At 52.1% G+C, this 15,724-nt stretch overlaps 9 protein-coding genes across 9 annotated transcripts; 6 read left to right on the forward strand and 3 right to left on the reverse strand.

Annotated features, from left to right (window-relative positions):
* Positions 1-82: 82 nt before the first annotated feature.
* BCR37DRAFT_6276 (uncharacterized protein) lies at positions 83-1,456 on the reverse strand. The gene has a single exon (XM_040872404.1). The coding sequence runs from the start codon at positions 1,195-1,197 to the stop codon at positions 118-120; it is 1,080 nt and encodes a 359-aa protein (XP_040728203.1). The 5' UTR covers positions 1,198-1,456; the 3' UTR covers positions 83-117.
* A 194-nt stretch (positions 1,457-1,650) lies between these two features.
* BCR37DRAFT_335735 (endoplasmic reticulum oxidoreductin 1) lies at positions 1,651-2,895 on the forward strand (the record flags this gene model as incomplete). The annotated part of the gene is made up of 1 exon (XM_040867199.1): positions 1,651-2,895. A coding segment is annotated over one exon (1,245 nt), but the record flags the coding sequence as incomplete, so codon positions are not given.
* A 422-nt stretch (positions 2,896-3,317) lies between these two features.
* BCR37DRAFT_390240 (NMT1/THI5 like-domain-containing protein) lies at positions 3,318-4,721 on the reverse strand (the record flags this gene model as incomplete). Its single annotated transcript, XM_040870818.1, has 1 exon — positions 3,318-4,721. One exon carries the CDS (start codon positions 4,719-4,721, stop codon positions 3,318-3,320), a length of 1,404 nt encoding a protein of 467 aa, XP_040728205.1.
* Positions 4,722-6,593: 1,872 nt separating this feature from the next.
* On the forward strand, positions 6,594-7,932 carry BCR37DRAFT_375593 (Uroporphyrinogen decarboxylase). Its single transcript, XM_040868414.1, has 2 exons — positions 6,594-6,718; positions 6,765-7,932. Exons 1-2 carry the CDS (start codon positions 6,637-6,639, stop codon positions 7,781-7,783), a joined length of 1,101 nt encoding a protein of 366 aa, XP_040728206.1. The 5' UTR covers positions 6,594-6,636; the 3' UTR covers positions 7,784-7,932.
* Positions 7,933-7,992: 60 nt separating this feature from the next.
* BCR37DRAFT_375594 (uncharacterized protein) lies at positions 7,993-8,822 on the forward strand. Its single transcript, XM_040868415.1, has one exon. The coding sequence runs from the start codon at positions 8,104-8,106 to the stop codon at positions 8,725-8,727; it is 624 nt and encodes a 207-aa protein (XP_040728207.1). The 5' UTR covers positions 7,993-8,103; the 3' UTR covers positions 8,728-8,822.
* Positions 8,823-8,869: 47 nt separating this feature from the next.
* On the forward strand, positions 8,870-10,682 carry BCR37DRAFT_404092 (glycoside hydrolase superfamily; the record flags this gene model as incomplete). The annotated part of the gene is made up of 1 exon (XM_040872052.1): positions 8,870-10,682. Exon 1 carries the CDS (start codon positions 9,027-9,029, stop codon positions 10,680-10,682), a length of 1,656 nt encoding a protein of 551 aa, XP_040728208.1. The 5' UTR covers positions 8,870-9,026.
* A 203-nt stretch (positions 10,683-10,885) lies between these two features.
* BCR37DRAFT_6377 (uncharacterized protein) lies at positions 10,886-12,628 on the forward strand. The gene has a single exon (XM_040872410.1). It carries the CDS (start codon positions 10,963-10,965, stop codon positions 12,574-12,576), a length of 1,614 nt encoding a protein of 537 aa, XP_040728209.1. The 5' UTR covers positions 10,886-10,962; the 3' UTR covers positions 12,577-12,628.
* Positions 12,629-15,131, reverse strand: BCR37DRAFT_6376 (uncharacterized protein). Its single transcript, XM_040872409.1, has one exon. The coding sequence runs from the start codon at positions 15,100-15,102 to the stop codon at positions 12,682-12,684; it is 2,421 nt and encodes an 806-aa protein (XP_040728210.1). The 5' UTR covers positions 15,103-15,131; the 3' UTR covers positions 12,629-12,681.
* A 162-nt stretch (positions 15,132-15,293) lies between these two features.
* On the forward strand, positions 15,294-15,557 carry BCR37DRAFT_342683 (uncharacterized protein; the record flags this gene model as incomplete). The annotated part of the gene is made up of 1 exon (XM_040867443.1): positions 15,294-15,557. A coding segment is annotated over one exon (264 nt), but the record flags the coding sequence as incomplete, so codon positions are not given.
* Between the last annotated feature and the right edge of the window lie 167 nt (positions 15,558-15,724).

Here is a 15,724-nt window from a genome sequence, read left to right on the forward strand (position 1 = left end):
TGTGTGTTGTGGTGGATGCCTGTCAGAATCGCGGTCGCGTCTTTCAAGCGGAGGAGCAGCCCCCGCAAATGCAAATCAGGCACAATCGGATACTTATGCATTCATTACGTTATAAATCTACTCTTTCTCAGCCAAGACAAGCCTGACTTCCTCTGCCAGCGTCTGGTAGACATCCTCCTTGATGGACTGTTCAAACTTCCACCCCAACTTGGCAGTGCGGTTGCCGACGCTCAGCGAGTTGCCACCAAACACATTGGCTCCGTCCGGTCGACCCAAGTACTGTCCCTCTTCTTGCTCCGTGAATGCCGTGGGCTCGAGGGACTCGAGGTGTCCTGACTTCTGCTTCTCGATCTCCTTGGCAATGGCTCTCACGTACTCGACCCATCGCAAATCGTGCTTGCCATCACTTGTGAAATAAACACCCTCGTCATTGACATCCGCTTCGCCCTTGACGGCAGCTTCCGTCACGGCAACAATAGCACTTGATGTATCATTGATGTGTGAGTAGGACCACAGATTCTTGCCTGGACCTGCCATACCAGGTACCTTGCGCTCATAAGCAGAGGCAATCAGAGCAGGCCCTTGCCTCGTCAGCTTCTTCATGCCTCTGCCAACACCATGAATGAGGGGTGGTAGGATCATGGCCACATCGATGTCATCTTCGCGTCCTGCGCGCCGGATCTCCAGGTCAATCTCATGGTGCAAGGCCTCTTTTGGTAGATCCCAAACACGCTTGGCGTCCATGTCATCGAAGCGCTCCTGCTTGCCGTGCTCGCCGTGCGCACCATCACAGAGCAACGCAGTGCCCGACACGTGGATGTGAAGGGGCCTTCCTCGCTTCAGTGCACTCGACGTCTGCTTGTTGAGCTTGAGGCCTTCATTAAGGGCGCTCGTCAGTGGCAAATCATCACTATCTGCAGGATTCATGACAATGTCAGATGCAGCGGCTATCTCCTTGATATCAGCCAGCTGGTCGTGAGATAGCTGATGATAGACGAAAGTGTGCTTGTCGAGTGACGAGCCATGCTCTTTCTTCAAGTGCTCCTTGAGCTGTTCTAGCTTCTTGGAAGTGCGAGAGATGAGTGTGAACTCGAGCTTGTTCTCTTGTGCAAGCTTTGAGTCGAGCAAGTCATCGAGGACATGGCCACCAAGGTAGCCCGTAGCGCCAAGAAAGAATATTTTGATACTGTCAGACATGATGAAAGTAGTAGTACTGAGGGAGAGAGGGAGGATACGTCTTCGCTCTTGTACTCTCGATCGACCAACGTCATAGTAGGGCAACACTCGGGCCGATGCAATTCATGCCACGCCATTCAGCCAATTGTAAAGGCCATCTCCATTGAGACCAAGCAATGATTATGTTGTAATGAGCCTAGCTATAGACATAAGATGCTTGGACAGATGGATTCTGGCAATATTATGCAGTTGATTGCCACGAAAATGACGTCTCCGCGTGTGAATGACAAATTCATACTTGGACACGTACCTCATTCACAAGTTAAAATACAATCATCTATTCTACGCGTCGTGCTCTTCTAATCTCATTAATCGAGCCAGCGTACCTCCAATTCATTGCATAGGATGCGTATAACTCCATTCTGGACCTTCTGTCTCGCCGTGGTGGCTGCGGCGACGAACAAGAAGCATCCTGCGTTCATCAGCGACACCCCTGCGACCTATCAGCAGGCGACTCGACAAAATGAGCAAGTCGGGCCCCTGCTACAAAGTCTTTGCACAGAAACAGACTTCTTCAAATACTACAAAGTCAACTTATTTTCGCGCGAGTGCAAGTATTTCACAGAAGATGGCGCGTTTTGTGGAAATCGCGCGTGTGCGGTAGATACGATTGAGGAAGAGGACGTGCCAGAGATATGGCGCGCGAGTGTATTAGGCGGTCTTTCGGGGCCTAGTGCAACGGCAGCCTCAGAGTTGCCACTCAAGACCCGGACGCCATCTGTTCAGTCGGATGCGAAGGCCGGCACAGGAGAAACGTGTGTACAAGATCAAAATGTGAAGGCCGATCGTGGATTTTGTATACCGGAAGATGCGGATAGCTCCTGTGTCTATGTCTCGCTAGCAGACAACGAGGAACGGTACACAGGCTACCATGGCAAACACGCGCATGCTGTTTGGGGTGCAATTTACCGCGAGAATTGCTTCGACAATCATGTCTCTGAACCTTTCCATGCTCCTTCAGATGCGGAAGCTGAGCAAGGGGTAGATGCATCATCACATCGATCCGCGAGTGGGTCTGAACAAGAATTCAGCAATCTCCTCCAGGATCCAGTCTTGTCGGAGCATGGCATTCAAGATACGTGTATTGAAAAGCGCATCTTTTATCGCATCATCTCTGGCATGCATGCAAGTATCTCGGCTCACATCTGTGCTTCGTACCTCGACCAATTGTCTGGGGCTTGGAAGCCCAATGTCACTTGCTTCCAGGACCGCCTTGCGCCCTACCCTGACCGCATCAGTAACATCTACTTCAACTATGTCCTCTTATCACGAGCAGTCGCCAAAATCGGTGATGCACTTGCAGGATACACGTTTTGTTCAGGTGATGTCGAGTTTGACCAACAAACATCCTCAAAAGTCCAAGAGATTGTCAAGTCCGCTGCTCAGGTGCCTTACGATGAGAGCCAACTCTTCGAGGACAGGCTGCTGAAAGAAGACTTTCGCAATCGCTTCCGCAACATATCAGCGCTCATGGACTGCGTCGGTTGTGACAAGTGCCGGCTCTGGGGCAAAGTCCAAGTGGCTGGCTATGGAACGGCTCTCAAGATTTTGTTTGATGAAGCAGAGACGTTGGATGAGCTCGATTTGCGGCAAGGCGAGCTTGTGGCCTTATTCAATACTTACGGTCGACTCTCGCATTCTTTGACGTCGCTCGATCAGACATTCGCATACACAATGCCAGGATCCGATGAGCCGATTCCGGTAGATGATCCCGAGCTGACAGAGACGGGCGCCTTGCCTGTTTCTGAAAAGAATGCAAAAGCCAGACATGCAGGGCCACGAGATCCATTCAGCAAGCTGCGCGAAAGTGTCGGCTGGATCTTCACCTCGCTCAACAAGCTTGGCGACAACTGGCTAACACGAACATTCTTTTGGAGGAGCTTCAAGTATGAGCTGTCGGAAATCATGCGCGCCTTTCGATTCATCTTTCAGTCCTACATTGACTTGCCACGCAATCTCTGGTACAAGCTGTTTGTCATGCGGCATCCGCAAGACTCGACGTTTTGGAATTTCTTATTTGATAAGAAGCAATCAGAGGAGCTATAGAGGGTATACAAACATCAAAAGTTTTGCATTCGTCTTTATCGTCCAATAACTATTAGGTCGACTTCAATCTTGCTGTTGCGTCTGACCTGAGAGGAAGCATCCTTGTTTGGGTTATGCGGGATCAAATCATCCACTATCTCGACTGTCCCTGTTCGCGTCACCAGCTTGATAACATCCTTCCGCCCTCTTTGAACAACTTGAGATATTTCAGTAGGAGCTACAGTCGGTACACTTGGTGCATCAGGTGTAATATTTGGACTTGTCAGCATGTCTTGGCATTTGAGCGCCAGGAATGCCGTTCTTTCAACGGCAGCGCCCATACCGATCAACGTGACCTTGCGTTCTTTGCCAGTAATCAGCTGTTCGCGAATACGCTTCAATAGCGAATGTAGCTGTGTTGTTCTGCTGATATAATGGATGGTCGGCGATGGTACAACATGTTTATGCACACCTCGTTTTTGCAGCTGAGCGTGTGCAGTTGGACGCCGTTTCTCAGGTTTCGTAAGATATGCCCTGAGTGAGCTTGGAGCTTCAAGATTTGGGAGCGAGACAAAGCAAGAGCGTTCTTGTGGTGGGGTTTTGAGACCAGCATACCTTTTCATTTGCCAAAGAATTGCTTTCCACTTGTCGATGCGATTGAGACCGAATCGATGGTCTCGAGACCAGTATTGTCGAATTTCTTCGAACGATTCTGCCAAGAATGCCTTGTCTTCCGTTGGACAGTAGCTTGCAAGGATCTCGACAGCTTCGATTGTGTTGACGTAAGCGTGTTCGTAAGCTTGTCTCAGGACGGAAGTAAGCGTTTTGAGCAGTTCAAGGGAGAGACAACCGGGCCCTTCCCGATACGCAAGGACAGGCAGATACCTGCGAATATAGTCGAATCTTCGCAATTGAAGTACGCTTCCCTTGAACTTGTTTCTCCGAGCTTTTACTCCTTCCCATGGATCGGAAATCCAGATTGCATCTACGATGCCATCTTGCAATGCACTGTAGAGGTCTAAATTGGCTGTATTTGAGAAGATCTTGACTGGCTCAACACCGCCGGCAATCTTGACCATTTCCTGGATGATGCTATCCTCGAATTGCGCATTGGAACTCCCATACGTCTTTCCTGCTAGGTCTTTTAGCTGTCCATTTTCTGCAGCATACAAAATCGCTGAGGGATCCCTATCGAGCAAAGCAAAGATCGATTTGAGTTGTGCTGGATTTTCAGAGATCTGAGAAGACACGATAAATTCAGAAGAGCAGATAGCAAGGTCCACGTTCCCCAGGCTCAGCTCATGTGCAGGTGTACTGGCATCGTGGTCTTTATCGGGAGAAATCAGTTCGATGTCCAGGCCATGCAGGATATCAAGCTTGAGTGCCTTGGCCACAAGAATGCCAGTATGAAGGACATCGGGTGTTCGGTCTAGAGCGAGCCGCAGCTTGACTGGGAGCATGTAGGTGCAATGCGAGCGATGTATGTGGTCATTGGAAGTCGTGAGGTTGCAGTCATCTGAACTCTTCTTCACAACTGCACAACGCAGGACCGCGCACTTTCTAACGGAGACTCATCGCATCGTGAAGCCTGACTACGCTTGTACTTCTACAGACATCTAGACAGCAAGAGCGTGCATCGCCAAGTCTTTCTAGCTAGAGACAGACGAAATGCCGCCCAAGATGGCTCAACAGGCCACGCCTTCTGCTGATGGACGCGCGCAACCGGCCATGCCTCGTCTTCCGCCGACACCACAGATGACTGCCATTGGGACAGAGGTGCAAGCGTTGACGAGCCAGATACAGCAACTTGGTGGACCTACGTCGACGAATCCCATGGCGCGCGAAAAGTTGATTCGGATTCAGCAGTTGAGGCAGCAGTACGGTGCCCTTGCCCAGCAGCAGTTTCAGGCGTATCGAGCGATGCAGCTACAGTCACCCTCACAGGCACAACAAGCGCAACAAGCGGCGATGATGCAGCAGCAGCAGCAGCAGCAGCAGCAACAGCAGCAGCAGCAGCAGCAACAACAGGCTCAACAGCAACAGCAAGCTCAACAACGCGCTGCGCAACAACAACAGCAACAAAACGCGGCACAGCAAGCGGCTCAAGCACGGGCAGGTCAAACAAATTCACCGGCCGGTCAGCAGGGGACTCTGCAAGGCAATCAGGTGCATGCGATCTTTGGCGCTGCTCCACCTCCCAATGCGTCTCCACAAGTACAGGCGCAGTGGGCTGAGCAACAAGCGCGTGTGCAGCAACTCCTGAAGCTCATGTCGGAATTGAAGACCAAGATCCAGGGGCTGAAGCAAGAGCTGACGAATCCACAAATGTCACCCGAGCTCAAGACGCAAAAGACGAATGAGATGCAGGATAGCATCAGGAAGTTTCAGAATTTGCAAGGGATCTTGCAGCAGGCTGGTCGGCAAGTACGACAGGCTGCAGGAACACCAGCAGCGCCTCAACCTGGTCAAGTAGGCGGGCAGCAAGGAAACACCGGTACAGCAGGGACGCCGATTCAAACTGCAGCTGGGACCACTGTACCCAAAGCACAGACACCACAAATGCAAGCACAACTCTCAACAAACTCAAAGCCAGGAACACCTCAGCCTCTTGCTGGTGGACAAGCGACCCCTGGTGGCACACAAGCGCAACAAGCAGGCGCTGTAGGCTCGCCGATCCCGGTTCAGCGCCAGAACAGCGCAAGTCTTGCGTCAGGCGCTACTGCCACGACGCCGTCTGTTCCTGTTGCTGTTCCTGTTGTACCTCAAACAGTGCCGCCCGGACGACCAACGCTTAGCAATGGCTATACAGGTCCCGCGTCTGTTTCGAGTCCTGCACTTGCACGTCCACCTGTATCGGCAGCTGCATTGCCACTTGATCCAAATGCGCGTATGCTTGGAAAACGCAAGCTGTCAGCACTTCTCGGCACGATTGACCCACTTGAGAAGCTGGACCCTGATGTGGAGGATGTACTGCTCGATGTGGCGGATGAGTTTATTGAGTCGGTGGTGAGTTTTGCGTGTCGTGTTGCGAAACACCGAAAGTCGGATGTGCTCAAGATGGAGGACATCAAGGTTGTGCTTGAGAAGGAGTGGAATATCCGCGCGATGGGCTTTGCGGATGAGCGGACAGAGACACGCAAGAAGCTGCCCAAGGAAGGGACGAAGGAGTATCGCGGGAAGTTGGCTGCGGTACAGAACGCCAAGTCTCTGCAGTGAGCAGCCTACCTTTGATGACCCTTATGGACTACAACAGTATACACGAGCTGCTAGGAGTAAAGAGTGTTTTGTATTGTTCCTCCATCTGCCAAAATTCATTTCTTCTCCGCCCTTCAACTGACACTCCATTTCTACTACCTTACTACTACTTTACTGCTCATGGCAAGAGAGCATCTCCTCATCAGAGCAGCCAAGGGCCAAGATGTCGAAAGGCCGCCCATGTGGGTCATGCGGCAAGCAGGTTCGTCTTCCTCAACTCACACATTAATAGCTAACACCCCCCGCAGGTCGATACTTGCCCGAATACCACAAGGAAAAGGGCAGCATGGACTTCTTCCAGACGTGCAGAGACCCTGAAGTAGCATCCAATATCACCGTTCAGCCTGTGGACCGCTATGAAGGTCTACTAGATGCCGCCATCATCTTCAGTGACATCCTGGTGATCCCTCAAGCACTTGGCATGGAAGTCAAGATGATTGACAAGCTTGGTCCTTCCTTCCCCAGCCCAATCAAGGGACCCGAAGATCTTGCCAAACTGCGTACACTCGATGAGATTGATGATGCGTTGGTGGATCGCGAGCTTGGGTATGTGTTTGAGGCCATCAAGGCCACCAAGACGAAACTACGCGATCGTGTACCGTTGATTGGCTTTTGTGGTGCACCCTGGACACTTGCTGCCTATATGATTGATCGTGGCGGCAGCAAGACTTTCCACAAACCAACGGCGTTTATGAGGCGACACCCGACCGCTGCACATGACTTGCTTGCGCGCTGCACAAAAATGGCTATCCCGTACTTGGTAAAGCAAGTGCAAGCTGGCGCTCAGCTGCTGCAAGTCTTTGACTCATGGGCAGGTGAGCTTGGTAAAGCGGATTTCATGGAATTCGCATACCCGTACCTCAAGGAGATTGCACACGGTGTGGACGCAGCGCTGGATGCACTCCATCTCCCACGCGTACCAAAAACAGTGTTTGCAAAAGGTGCGTGGTTTGCATTGGATGAGTTGTGTGAGTGCGGCTATGAAGTGGTTGGGCTTGACTGGACGCACGATCCTGCAGAGGCCGTCGCCGTTGCGCGTGGTCGTGTCACTTTGCAAGGAAACCTGAATCCGGCTTGGTTGATTGCCGGTCGTGAAGTATTGACGGCGGAGGTGGAGAAGATGATTGCTGGGTTTGGCGGTGGGAAGCGTGGATACATCATCAACCTGGGACACGGCATCTTCCCTGAAGTCGATCCGGAAGACCTCAAGTGGTTCTTCCAAGAGTGTCATCGGGTCGGGAGTGTGTCTGAGCCGCATGAGTTTTGAAAAGAATAGTTCAAGTAGATGGTTGTCTCTCGGCATACCTTGGCAGCGTGATGTGTTGTGCTGGTCAGTCTATGCCGTATATGATGATCTACAGATAGTCTACGAAGGCCCTCTTGGCGACGTCTTGATGGATGATGACTGGGTTGAGTATGACATGCTGGCTGTGCTGGATATTGCGCGTTTAAGTTTGCCAAGACCGCAGCCTGCCCCTGGGCCATTCCTGGGCAGACAATTGACTTGATTCTTGGCTGTGCAAGCCTGGCAAGATATAAGAGCTGGGGCCCGCTACAGAGCTCAGTCTAGTGACTACGACTACAATCATGAAGTTCCTTCCAATGCTACACAAGAAGAGCGCAAGCACTAGTTCTACAGCCAGCAGCAGTCAACATGATCTGCTCACATCAACAACAATGCCCGCAGAATGGCGCATGCAAGCGTCAGAGCCATCGAAATCAGCAGCACACGGTGAGGAGGTACGTCGGCGGGTCGCGCGTGTCATGCGCTGGGATGGCATGCGACAGACACAGACGCAAGACCAATATACCACAGCGGATCTAGCAATGCGACGACGACGCAAGTGTCCGCAGTGTTTCCAGATTTACGATACATCGAGCGGACACCGACACCCGATGGATGCGGTGGCACGGCATCAGGCGACGGAAGCACTTACGATGCTCGCGAGTGATAGGATCATGCCGCGTTGCCGGTCTAGCAGCCTGCAGTCAGATGACACGCTTGTGAGTGAGGGAGAAGAGGAGAGCTGGCGGAGAGAGAAGCGTCGAAGCAAGTTTGTTGAGATGATGGAGGATGAGCTCGAGGGAGAAGCAGCGGTTCAGGGGGAGGTTGTACGGATCTATTTGGCGCGGGATGGGCCGCATCAATCTGTGTGTGAGGCTGACAAAGCAATGGTATGGCACCTGAATGGAGAGCGGATGTTTTTCTAGCAGTAGGAGAGAGCAGTAGAAGCAGTGATGTCTAGTAGCAGCAGTAGAGTAGATTGAGTAGTAGCAGAGTAAAGAGAGCAGCACGTGTCCCCCCTTCCTAAATCTGGCGCAGGAGCAACTTCGAGCAACTTTCCTTCCTTCCCTTCTACTTCACCCTGCAACCAGACACGCTCGCTGCTCCCGTCCACAAGAGACTGCATCAGGCCCGCACGCCAAGTCAACGCGACATTCATCCCTCGTGAACTAGCATCTACTACGCAGCAAAAGCAAAACTTAAATTCAACAGGAAAAACGGCGTCATGCATCTCGCCACTCCTGCACTCGCGCTCTTGACAGCCTTCGCAGGTGTAGCGGAAGCCAAGACTGCCGCTGAATGGCGTTCTCGCAGTATCTATCAACTTTTCACTGATCGTTTCGCAATGGCAGATGGAAGTTCCCCTGTGTGTAACCTGGGCGAGCGGAAATACTGCGGCGGCAACTGGCAAGGTATTCAAAATAAGCTCTCTTACATCACTGATCTGGGCTTCGATGCCATCTGGATCAGTCCCATCGTCGCATGCACAGAGGCCCTCACCCAGTACGGCCAATCCTACCACGGCTACTGGACCGTTGATATCAATAAACTCAACCCGCATTTCGGAACTGCCAACGATCTCAAGAATCTCGTTGCGGCAGCGCATGCACAGGATGTCCTCGTCATGATCGATTTGACCATCAACTCCATGGCCTACCCCGGCGCGCACGACAAGGTCGACTACTCCACCTTCCAGTCCCCCTTCAATAAGGCCTCAGCCTATCACCAATGGTGTTGGATTGACTATACCAATGCCACCAGTATTCTCGAATGTTGGCTCGGTGACGACAATGTCGCTTTGCTGGACGTCAAGACGGAGGACTCTGGCATTCGTTCAACCTACCAAAACTGGATCAAGAACATCCAAGCCACGTACAATGTGGATGGTATGCGTATCGATGCTCTCAAATCTATTGAAATTCCATTCTTCCCAGACTTCCAAAAGGCAGCAGGCATGTTTGGTCTCGGTGAGAATTACCAAGCAGATCCTACCATGAATTGTGCCTACCAGCCTGCTGTTGATGGTTTGCTCAACTTCCCCTTGTACTACGGCGCTTTATTTGCCTTTAACGGCACGGGTGGTGGTATGGACAATCTCGCTATGCTCATCAAGGCCAACTCCGGAAACTGTACCGATGTCTCTTTGCTCGGCAACTTCTTGGAGAATCACGATGTGCCGCGTTACGCAGCTTCCACCAATGATCAGCACCAGCGTCTTAATGCGTTTGCATTCACCTTCGTTATGGACGGTATGCCGGTCGTTTACTATGGTCAGGAACAATCATTCACCGGCACAGCCGATCCCCTCAATCGTGAGGCACTTTGGCCCTCTGGCTATGATGAGAAGAATCCGTACTATCAAGCAATCAAGGCTCTCAACGCCGTCCGCAAGAATTGTATTGCAACCGATGCTACATTCTTGACTACAGAAACGACGATTCTGCAGCACGACATCAAGCGCATGGTCCTACAGAAGGGCGACCTCCTGTCCATCTTGTCGAACGATGGTATTTATGGCTCCAACGAGACCTATGCGATTCCCAAGACTGGTTATGCCGGCAACACAGAACTCATTGAAGTGCTCTCGCAGAACCGCACAACAACGGATGCAAGCGGTGCTTTATCCATCAAGCTCAAGGCTGGTGCACCACTCATCTTTTGGCCGTACTCGAAATGGAACTCTGCCATTTCACGGCCAAACCTGGATATTGTGATTGATACACGGACAACAGCCACAACAACCGTGACCACCAAGTTCTTCTACCCGACTGCGCAATCTATTCGTTCTGATGCGTTGCAAAAGTCAAGTATGTCGCTTGCTTCGTTGATTGCGTCGCTTGTTGCCGGTGCTGCTGTCTTGGGTGCGTTTGTCGTTGCTTAGAGTTTCTTTGCTGGATGTAAACATCTTTGTTTCTCTTTGAGTCCTTGGGGGAATTCTCGATACTAGAAGTTTTCCATAATAGCGTGCACTACTTATTCGTCAATGATCTTGCTTGTACTTCAACTCGTTCAACTCGATTCCCCTGATTGCGTAGTTGCCAAAATCAAAGAATTTCGAGGGTCACGCTTCAGATGGGCTCGGCGTGCGACAATTCTCAAGAAAAGCTCGACTCACATGAACATGCGACGGCGCGCCATCGAGTGCATCTTCTAGCACAAGCATGGACCTTCCCATCGAGCAGGCCAGCCAGCGCAAACGTAAACGTGGGCATCGTGCACCGCGTGCCTCCAAAGCTGCTGCACAAACCACAAAGCGACTCTTCATCTCTGGCATTGCACCAAGTCTGTCCACCACCGATCTCGAGACGCGTCTGGCTACGTATGGCGAGCTAGTGACTCCTTTGCAACGATGTAGCAAGTCTCTCGATCAGCCACGAGCCTTTGCGCATTGCACCATTCGCTTCCCTGCGGCTCAACAGGCGCAAAAGGGCGATAGCTGGGCAAAGTTGCGCAAATTGTCTGGCACGGTCTTGAAGGGCTCCAAGCTCCTGATTGAAGAAGCCAAACCTGACTGGGAATCCAGGAGACGTCAGGATCTAGCGCGTGCTGAACCCAAAGTGCCCAAACCACGGCAGCGCCTACCAAAGCCTGCGACGGCGGCAGCGAAACGGGATACGGTGCTACTAGGTGTTGCTTGTCGACGTGCACGAGAAAACAAGGTCGTGCATGATCATGAACTGAAGAAGGGACGGAAACGCGGATGGATCAAGGGCAAGTATGGGCGTGCTATCTGCGTATTAAAGCAAGACGTCCCGCCTGGTAGAAAGGGCAAAGAAAGCGGCAAGCCTGCCGTACTCAAACCTACAGACCCTGAAGCCATACAGAAACTCTGGGGAGTCTTGCATCGTAAGTCTGATCAATTGACCGGGTACTACGATAGCGACGACGAGACGTGGCATGATCGACGTGGGAGGATTATTCACGAGCAAGAAATCACATTACGAAAACCACGCATTGCCGATCAGAATGGTGGAATTGGTGGGCGAGTCGAGATTTGGGATGATGAAGAAGAGGGACAAGCCTCTGTGCAGACGGGTCGGATGGGTCTTGTCAATGAAGACGCCTATACCACAGCTGGTTCTGCACGGCCTGACTATACACCGGCAGATGCAGCTGCAGAGGAGATGGAAATTGACGAGTCGGCATTAGACGATCAGCTTGCAACGGAGAAGACTCTTGCGCAATCACTCCTGGCCGATATGTTTGGCGCTCAGCCAGAGACTGTTCCTCAAAAGGCACAAGTCGATCCGGCACTCAAGGAACATGATGTGGCGGATGCGCAGCGTGATCTGAAATCCTTATTCAAACCAACAGATGCCGCTGCAAGCTTTGCGCTGTTTGATGCCGGCGATGAGTCTGATGAAGACACACTCATGCCGCTGCAGCAGACAGAAACTCAATTGACGGCATACGCCACGGACGACCACTATGGAAGTGCCAACAAAGTGCAGCTTGGCAAAGACCGCGGCTTTGGCGACTTGCGAGGACATGCAGCAACCACGAGCAAGCATGCGTCTGTATTCCCAAACAAGTCTGCTGCTTGGCCGCTCCTCTTTGTGGCTCCAGCAGACAGTCCAGTCTCCAGTGCGCTCCTTGCAGGCTTCCCAAACTTTTTCCCTCAAGTGTTGCCAGATGCAGCCAAGTTGGCAGCAGACTGGGAGGCGTCGCGTCAGGAAGCTACTCGTGATTGGAAGAGGAAAAGGAGGGAAGGTGCGAAACGGCTGCGGAAGAGTGCTGCAGCTGCTGCGAGCGCTCCACGGGCCGTGCAATCGTGAGCAACTCTGTTCTGCTAAAATGCCCATGGCTCTTCAAATAGTGCATCGTACACTAGCTTAGCACCAGTGAGATTGCATTATGATATATGGAAACAAGTCTTGTACTCACGAGCGCCCATTGAGTCCTGCAACTTTTGCCGCGACAGCTGCAGTCCGTCCACGCGTCTTACGTGAACCCAGGCCAACAGCTTTCGTCATACCGCTGCCACTACTCGCACGACTTTCCCCTGCATGACTCGTCACGCTGGTTGACTCCTCACGGAGCAGTGACGCTACGGATGCGCCACCCTTGAGACTCCCGACATGATCAGTTGAGAGAGATGAAGCCTGACGAACGAGCGTCACGTCACCCGCTTCATTGGCACGCCCTTCCAGTCGTGCAAGGATGCTTCGTCGAACAGCAGCGGTTTCTGGGTCCGCATACCGAACCTCACCTTCCTCTTCCTCTTTCTCTTGCGGTACGAGTTGAGCTTTGGCTGTATCGAATGCATATGCATCTTCTCGAACAGCTGTCGGCAAGCTTGCTAGACGCGTTCGTAGAGACAATCCCGCGCCAGGGATAGAGACATCAGAAAGCGCACCGTCTTCGATAAAAGCATCTGGCGCACTAGCGGCCCTGCCAAGTAACCGACGGGAACGCTTGCCCGATCCACTGGGTATCATCTTGGCTGTGAGGTTGAGTGCCGAATCCACACTAGACGTCGCTGTCGCCTTCTTCTCCAATTTCGCAGTAGGTTTCGATTTCGTAGGTTCAGCTTTGACACTAGGCTTGGCGGGTGATGTCTTGCCGGGTCTAAAGCCACTTTCTGCGACTCTGCTCGAGGCAGCATCACACGCTCTGAGCCAAGCAGGTGTCACTGCAATTGCATCTCCATCATCAAGGATACTTTCCTGCTTTGCGAGCTGTTCGAGCTCACCAACGAGATGGGTGATGGTATCCAGATAGCTCTTCACTAGCTCTGCGCCAAGTTCAAGGGTAAGGAAAATAAGCAGCTTGTGATCTTGACAGTCTGGACAAATGTAAACCTTGCAGCCGCGTAGAGCCTTGCGGCGATTTTGTTGACGTACAACCACACCATCCAAGCGACAGCGAGAGTTTTCAATACCATCGAGTGCGTATTGCACGATACCAGTTGATTGGCCGCATGTAGCAATGGCTTCTAGCCAAGCAAGGGACACCACACGCACACCTAGCTTTGGAGCGGCATTGCAGCGTCTTGATGAGGGCGACTTTGCAATGAGGATACTGCAATCTCGTGTCAAGGTTTCTGTGAAGCGCGCGCCAACGAGCTTGATGAGCTTTTCCGTATGCAGTAACTCAATGCCCTCAAACCCTGTCGTGCAAATACTCATCTTGTTCATCTCTGCTACCGGGAATTGTGAGGCGTATGGTTGACAGCCAAGGGATTGGGATGGGTCAACCGTACGACGAAAGTGAAGACATCGCTCGATCCACCACTCCGTCACAAGGGTCGTGGCATCTACCTGCATGGGCGGTGTTTGACCTTGTGGTACCACCACGTAGCAGCCCGGTTGTACATTGTCAATGATCTCGCCTTGTTCGCCCTCAAGGGCAGCTTTGACCAAGCGTTTTTGCCGCTCATCGAAGCCTGATATGGCAAACTTGAGACCGCGAAAGATGGGTAATGAGGGTGCGTCATCCAAGCCACCCTCGGCGTCGCCGATGAAGTGTGTTGTCGTGTCTGGCAAGTCGAAAGTGACATCTTGCTCGCCTGGTTGTGAGGGTTGGTCGGCTGGTCCATTGATGAAGATCTGATCCCATAGACCATCGCTATTGCCAGCATGCTGAGATGTTCTTTTACTCAATTTGCGCTTGAGTGCGACTGCCGGTGCCGTGACGTCTGCTTTACGCTTCAAGCCACTCGATAGATCGCTACTTGCCTCCATGACCACGGGCTTTGCTGGGGGTTGCCACGCATCCTTGCCGCGCTCTTTGCTTGGGATGGTCAAGCTAAAGTACTCCTCGCCGAGTGCAGCGCCTCGCTGAATACTGACATGCAACCACTCAATACCAACGACCTTGATGCCATTATTCCACACGGCAACTGCATCAAACTTGCGACCTGATGCAAACCCAGCAATGAGATGTGTATTTTCCTTAGTCAAGTCGCCTGTATACTGACCGCCATGCTGCTGAACAAGGGACTCTACCTCTGACCGCTCATCCGCATCCAAATTTGTTACTGAGATGCGCAGTCCAGTAAAGATCTTGTGCCTGTATAGTTTCTCGAGGCGACCTACATCCACATCCTGGCCTGAGATCCAGCGTTCATGGAGTTGAGCGACCCAATCGATACCCATGAGCTGGATATCTGTCCGTGAGCGTGCTGCGAACCGGTACTTGTCAGACTGGGAGGAACCCACGACGAGATGTGTGACGTCGGAGGTGAGTGCACCCTGGAGGGTTGCGCCCATGTCGTGTGCCTGTCGCGTGATGGATACGCGTTGATGGGCTGGTACGGCTGTGCAGCATAGGACGACATGGCTGAGGGGCTTCTCACTCATCTGTGCCTCATGGATCTGTCTACAGTATATACTTCATCTATTCTTCATGTCGCGTCTTGTTCGCGTCGAGGGAAAATGCACGTGACTTCTCTACTTCTACTGCTACTGCTACATCTACTGCTACTTCTTACCGCTACTGCTACTTCTACGTACTGACACTCCTTCTTTAGCTTCCTGCCTACCATAGCAGCATGGCGGACCAGGCACTCCCCATCGCACCCCTCTCAGAGTCAGAGGAAATCAAGTACCGCAAGAAATGCAAAGCACTCAAGAAGCGCATCAGCGAAATCGAACAAGCCAATGATACCCTCATCACAAAGCTAGCACGGACAAAGCGCTACATCCAGCGTACAAGGCTAGAGCGTGCCTTCCTGCTCGAAAAATTGGAGCAAATTGCAAGTCGTGATATGCAGGCGGAAGATGAACACGCATCACCCAGCCCACCGGCAAGTCCTGGGTTTGAAACGTATCTCTTGCAAAAGAACCCATCCTACCTCGCTGCCCATCCAGTGAGCATGTCACCTGAACCAGGGCGTGCCACCAATGGTCATCCAAAACCAACACCAACAACAACGGGCACACCTGCCCCTTCCAAGTTACGCATTGAGAAGCCCGCAACGGC

The sequence above is a fragment of the Protomyces lactucae-debilis genome, assembly GCF_002105105.1.
Source record: "Protomyces lactucae-debilis strain 12-1054 chromosome Unknown BCR37scaffold_1, whole genome shotgun sequence".
NCBI lineage: Eukaryota > Fungi > Ascomycota > Taphrinomycetes > Taphrinales > Protomycetaceae > Protomyces > Protomyces lactucae-debilis.